At 41.3% G+C, this 5,969-nt stretch overlaps 1 protein-coding gene across 7 annotated transcripts in view; it reads left to right on the top strand.

Annotated features, from left to right (window-relative positions):
* The window catches only part of LOC106875384 (uncharacterized), a 427,703-nt gene that overhangs the window by 421,133 nt on the left and 601 nt on the right, over positions 1-5,969 (top strand). For all 7 annotated transcript variants that reach the window (XM_014923494.2, XM_052974937.1, XM_014923493.2 and 4 more), the window contains 3 exons: positions 1,053-1,916; positions 2,794-3,807; positions 4,557-4,572. In XM_014923494.2, coding sequence (XP_014778980.1) covers positions 1,053-1,916; positions 2,794-3,807; positions 4,557-4,558 — 1,880 coding nt within the window. In that variant the 3' untranslated portion in view covers positions 4,559-4,572. The remainder of the gene's footprint in view (positions 1-1,052; positions 1,917-2,793; positions 3,808-4,556; positions 4,573-5,969) is intronic.

Below are 5,969 nucleotides of genomic sequence, written 5' to 3'. Positions count from 1 at the left end.
ATATATATATATATATATATATATATATATATATATATATATATATACAGACATATATATGTATATATATATACACACACAGACATATATGCATGCGTTTGTCTATATACATACATATAAATACACACACACACATATGTGTGTGTATATACCTTACATAATGCAAATATATTGTAGAAAGCTGCACAACCATGGTTTTCGTCTCAAGAAAGCATTTCTTGTGGACGTATTGTACGAAAACGCGCAGAAGACTATCAGTGGCAGATAAAAATCATCCCACAGCAATGATGAAATTGCTAAATCAAGATTTCTGTGGCACCACTACTGCTGGACAATCTGCAGCTGCTACTGGCCTTCTGCTACTGGCCTTCTATTAGTAGTACTTTGCATTTGTATGAGATGCTTCCTCAAGATAAATACTGCAGATCTGTGACTTCCATCACTTATAATGAATATGTTGTTGGTACTCGGTTGCTTACGACGTTGAGGGTTCCAGTTGATCCGATCAACGGAACAGCCTACTCGTGAAATTAATGTGCAAGTGGCTGAGCACTCCACAGACATGTGTACCTTTAACGTAGTTCTCGGGGATATTCAGCGTGACACAGTGTGACAAGGCTGACCCTTTGAATTACAGGCACAACAGAAACAGGAAGTAAGAGTGAGAGAAAGTTGTGGTGAAAGAGTACAGCAGGGTTCACCACCATCCCCTGCCGGAGCCTCGTGGAGCTTCAGGTGTTTTCGCTCAATAAACACTCACAACGCCTGGTCTGGGAATCGAAACCGCGATCCTATGACCGTGAGTCTGCTGCCCTAACCACTGGGCCATGAATATATATATATATGTATATATAAATAAGGATAAGATCGTTATTTAAAATACCGATCTCATCAGGTGGTCAGCATGGGAATAAAAAACCTCAAAGGTAATAATTATAAAAATTATAATGTACCCAGACTTTGTGGACACCCTGTATATTGGTCTTTTATTTCATTGACTAGTGTTGGTTGATAAAACTAATTCTTCACCCTTTTTTTTTTTTTTTTTAAAGGTATCGGAGATGCTTGTGTTCAAGTCCGAGAACTTTTCAAAGAAGCAGATTTACAAGTGCCAGAGTTTAAAATTCCCCCCAAACTCTCCGATCTGCCGCCACCAATTGTTCCTGAAATTCCCAAACTTGAATCCATGCAATCAACCAATCTGCCTTCATGTTTGAAATTCTCTCCAAACAGTAAAGAGTTCCAACAACAGTTAGTTGAAACACTTTCCAACCAACAGCAGCAGCAGCAACAGCAGCAGCAGCAACAGCAACAGCAACAGCAGCAGCAACACCATCAACAACAACAGCAGCATCATCATCAACAACAACAACAGCAGCAGCAGCAACAGCAATCGGTATTACAGACATCGCAAGCCATGAATGTGGGAAACATTCCTGGCATACGACAACTGGGTATTCCACAGCTTGCCATGAACTCTCTGCCACAGGTCCAGCAAGGTGCTGCAACCTTACCACCGCCTTCACATGCTTCCCAGCAGTTTCCACATCATCTCCAGCAGCCGCAACAGCAGCAAGTGGTTGCACATCAACTGCCACCTCATCAACAGCTACAACAGCAATCACAGATGCAACACATGCAGCTACATCCCAACGCACCGCCCGGGATATCGTGGCCCACTGTTGTCATCAAGAAGGAGCCTGGCTTGTCGGAGCCAGTTCGAACAAATGTTGGTAACAGCCTAGATCCCAGTTTCTCAATGTCACAGGCTGAACAGTCAAACAACCAGGTACCGTGGCTACAAGACAACAGCCAACATCAAAGTCTGTTCACTTTACAACAGCAAATGCGACCTCCTGCACATGAACGACCCCATTCGAATCCACAGTTTGCAGCCCCAGTCCCTCCATTTCCAGGTTAGTGTTGTTCCATTCCTTGTTTATCCATGGAAACATCCACTTTTGTCATTAACATTACATTTATTATGTTTCCAGGCCCAAACATGTCTGTGTAGTTAGGAAATTTGCATCTCAGCCACATAGTTTTGCCTTGCACCTTGGGCAGTGCATTTGGTAGGCAAAAACGTGCATATATATATTTATATATATATATTTGGTAGGCAAAAACTCGAAGTGCACCTATATATATATATATATACACACATTCATATATACACATACATATATTTACACATACATACATATATATATGTGTGTATACATAAACACTCACAACACCCGGCCTGGCAATCAAAACCATGATCCCACAACCGCGAGTCCTCTGCCCTAACCCCTGGGCCATTACACTTCCACATATATGTATATATGCATATATACATATATGCATTCCTGGAAAGTTCCGAGGGTGGCACTTCATGGGCACATCCTGGAAATTTCCGAGGGTGGCACTTCGTGGTGAGCCCTATGGCACATCCTGGAAAGTTCCGAGGGTGTCACTTCTGTCAGCAAAACTGTATGCTTACTTTGGAGACATGTAAAGTAAGAGCTACCTTACTTGAGAAACAAATAAGGGAAAACAGGAAGCGCATGCATTGATAATATATTCATCTAACCCATGCTACTATGGAAAAACATGTAAAACAAATGATGCCACATGAAACATAACACTATAAACTAATTGACTCTGTGCCTGTGTTTAACTGCTTGATATTATTTTTTTCCCCACATGTTTGTTAATTCATGTATAAATCCTGTTTACATGTTTGTATATATGTAGTTGTTGATATTGTGTTTTTTAAGTGATTTATATTAAAATATTTCTCTTAATTTTCAGGTGCTGTTCAAATAAAAAGGGAGCCCACAGATTTCTCATGTTCTACAAATCAAGGTAACCCTGGCCCCCTCGGCAGCCTCGCTGCGTTAACGGCACAAGTGAGCTCCAGCCAGACGTCTTCTATGAACACTCCTACATATCTTCCAACCTCTCAGGCTATCCCAACATATCCATCAGCCACCGTCGTTGCTCCTCCACCCATCAAGCTAGAGCGTATGTCACCAGGTAACGGCCCTTTTAGCTGCATGCAGCCAGGAGGTCCACCCCAGCCAGGCCCACCGTCCCAAGCTCAGTTGCAGTCAGTGGCTCTCCATGGCAACCGTAGTGACTGCCGTTATCCTGGTACCAACACGATGGGAAGTTTGAACATGTATGCACAAATAACAGGTGCACAGCAGCATGCTGCCAATAGAGGAGAGTTCTTCAGAGAAATAGACAACCTCCAAGCTGCTCAGGCACAGGCTGCTCAAGCGCAAGCTGCACACCAAAGGACATCACCGTTTCGCAAAAGCGGCAGCAACCCACTGAAGAACCTGGCCCTCATGACCAAATCATCGCCCCCGTTGTTTGTTGCGCCGCAGCCACACCCTGCCGCTGTACAAATTAAACAGGAGCCCGTCGATTCGTTAATCGGCAGCCCGGCTGTTGTTACAGCTGCAGCAGTACAGCGAAATCAAGGGGCTCATGTAATGAACCCCGAACTGTTTGCACCCCAGGCCACAGGCTTGCCTCGAGGATCGATACCAAGTGGGGCTTTCCCCCCCACTGGCAGCGTCAGTCCTGTCACATTACAACAGCAGCTGACACACTCTCAGCTATCACCGCACCAACAACAGCAACAGATTCAACTGCAATTACAACAGCAGCACCTCCAACAGCAACACCACATTCAACAACAACTGCAACATCAACAGCTGCAGCACCAACAGTTACAGCAGCAGCATCAACAGTTACAGCAGCAACTCGAGAGCCGGCGAATACGAAGACCATCAAGTGCTGAGAGGAGACAATATTGTAAGCATGTTCATCTCCCTTTAACTCCGTTTAGTTAATGATAATTTTTACAATAAATAAATCCCAATAACTTTTGAGTAACATGTCGACTTTCTACATTAAAGACAAATGGCCTCACTTTTATGGGGAACTAAGTAGGCTGTTGTGACGTTCATGCTTTTCCTATTAATGTCAGACAAAATATTTATGGAATTTGTAACATCCCTTTACAATTTAGGTTCAAAATCTCATCACCAGTGTTTCACAACCCTTTTAACCTTGCGTAATACTTGAAATAAATTACATGTCTCAAGGAACCCCTGCACAAAAAAAAATTGCATACCATATCTTTCATATTTATTCATCATAGTTCACATGATAAATATCATATATACATATATATATATATATAGGGTGTCCATAAATTACAGACATCACTAAATATATCCCCAATGGTTGTTATATTTTTTGATAACATAATAGGTTAGATAGGATGGTATCTTGAGAGACCCCTCCCCCAACTTTCAGCATATTTGAAGGGGGTGGTGATAGGGTTAAATAGTTCTGTTAAAAGCTAGATTCAATAATTCAAATTCTTTTAATGGAATTATTGTTTTAAATATTTTAAAGATTCTCTTTGAGTTTTGTAATGTTTTGAGGTGAATTTTTGAAGTTAAATTGAAATTTCAACCCTTTGATGTAATATTATAGGATATCTATCTATCTATCATCATTCATCTTGGGCTTTTTTGCTTTCTTTCTTTGCACAGAATGTTCCTGGCACAGGTAATTTTCTCTTTTCATACTTTTCTTTTAAAGATGTATATTACTCTTTTACATGTTTCAGTCATTTGACTGTGGCCATGCTGGAGCACTGCCTTTTGTCGAGCAAATCGACCCCAGGACTTATTCATTGGAAACCTAGTACTTATTCTATCGGTCTCTTTTGCCGAACCGCTAAGTTACGGGGACATAAACACACACACCAGCATCGGTTTTCAAGCGATGTTGGGGGGGACAAATACAGACACACAAACATATACACACACACACACATATATATATATATACGACAGGCTTCTTTCAGTTTCCGTCTACCAAATCCACTCACAAGGTCCAAGGCTATAGTAGAAGACACTTGCCCAAGGTGCCACTCAGTGGGACTAAACCCGGAACCATGTGGTTGGTAAGCAAGCTACTTACCACACAGCCACTCCTAAACATTAAAATTGCGAAAGCATGTGACAAAATGAATTTTTGCGCTGAAAATAGTGAAAAGGGCACTAAATTTAGTGCAACAGGCACAAAGTTGGCAGCCCTGTACGAAGCCTATCGTGAACTCAGATATGCGCATGCATTGCAGATACGACAGTGAAAACTTTATAGGGGAAGTAACTCTTTAAAGCTACATAACTCTTGTGGACTTAACTAATTCAAATATTACAATGAATACCAAAATAAGTAGTGGGGTTGATATAACTTATTAAAAGAAAAGAAAAGGGAGGGGGACCCTTGAATCCAGTGCTGCAGATGTACCATAGAACAGTGATTGAAACTAATATAAGAGTATAACACTTATGTGTAGGTAGACAGGGTCAGGGTTTTGAATGGTCTGAAATAGTTTGCATGCAATGATCACAAGTATGAGTTTATCAGGATCTTTTGTCGGTGTAGTCCATCCTTGACCACTTGTCATTTTTAATACCTGTTTCGAGCTCTTTCTGTTTGCATGTCTTTGAGCACATGTGAATGTAATGGCTGTACACAAGCAGGCCAATTACAAAGCCTTGTGAGTGGATTTGGTTGAAAGAAACTGAATATATATACTTGTGTAAAAGTCAGATGTTTTAGACCATTTTTTAATGTCAAACTTATGGGGTCAACTATTACATGGATACTTCTTTTGAGGGGCTGAAGTACCGTATCTACAGCAGAAGCCTAACTGATGTCTAAGTGAACAAAAACACAATGAATTACAGTATCTCTCACCAGATGGAATATAGCTGATGTATATATACTCTTTACTCTCTTTTACTTGTTTCAGTCATTTGACTGCGGCCATGCTGGAGCACCGCCTTTAGTTGAGCAAATCAACCCCAGGACTTATTCTTTGTAGGCCTAGTACTTATTCTATCGGTCTCTTTTCGCCGAACCGCTAAGTTACGGGGACGTAAACACACCAG

This window comes from Octopus bimaculoides, chromosome 20 (genome assembly GCF_001194135.2).
Source record: "Octopus bimaculoides isolate UCB-OBI-ISO-001 chromosome 20, ASM119413v2, whole genome shotgun sequence".
NCBI lineage: Eukaryota > Metazoa > Mollusca > Cephalopoda > Octopoda > Octopodidae > Octopus > Octopus bimaculoides.
The sequence above is the reverse complement of the archived record's forward strand: the minus strand, read 5'-3'. Positions and strand labels throughout refer to the sequence as shown.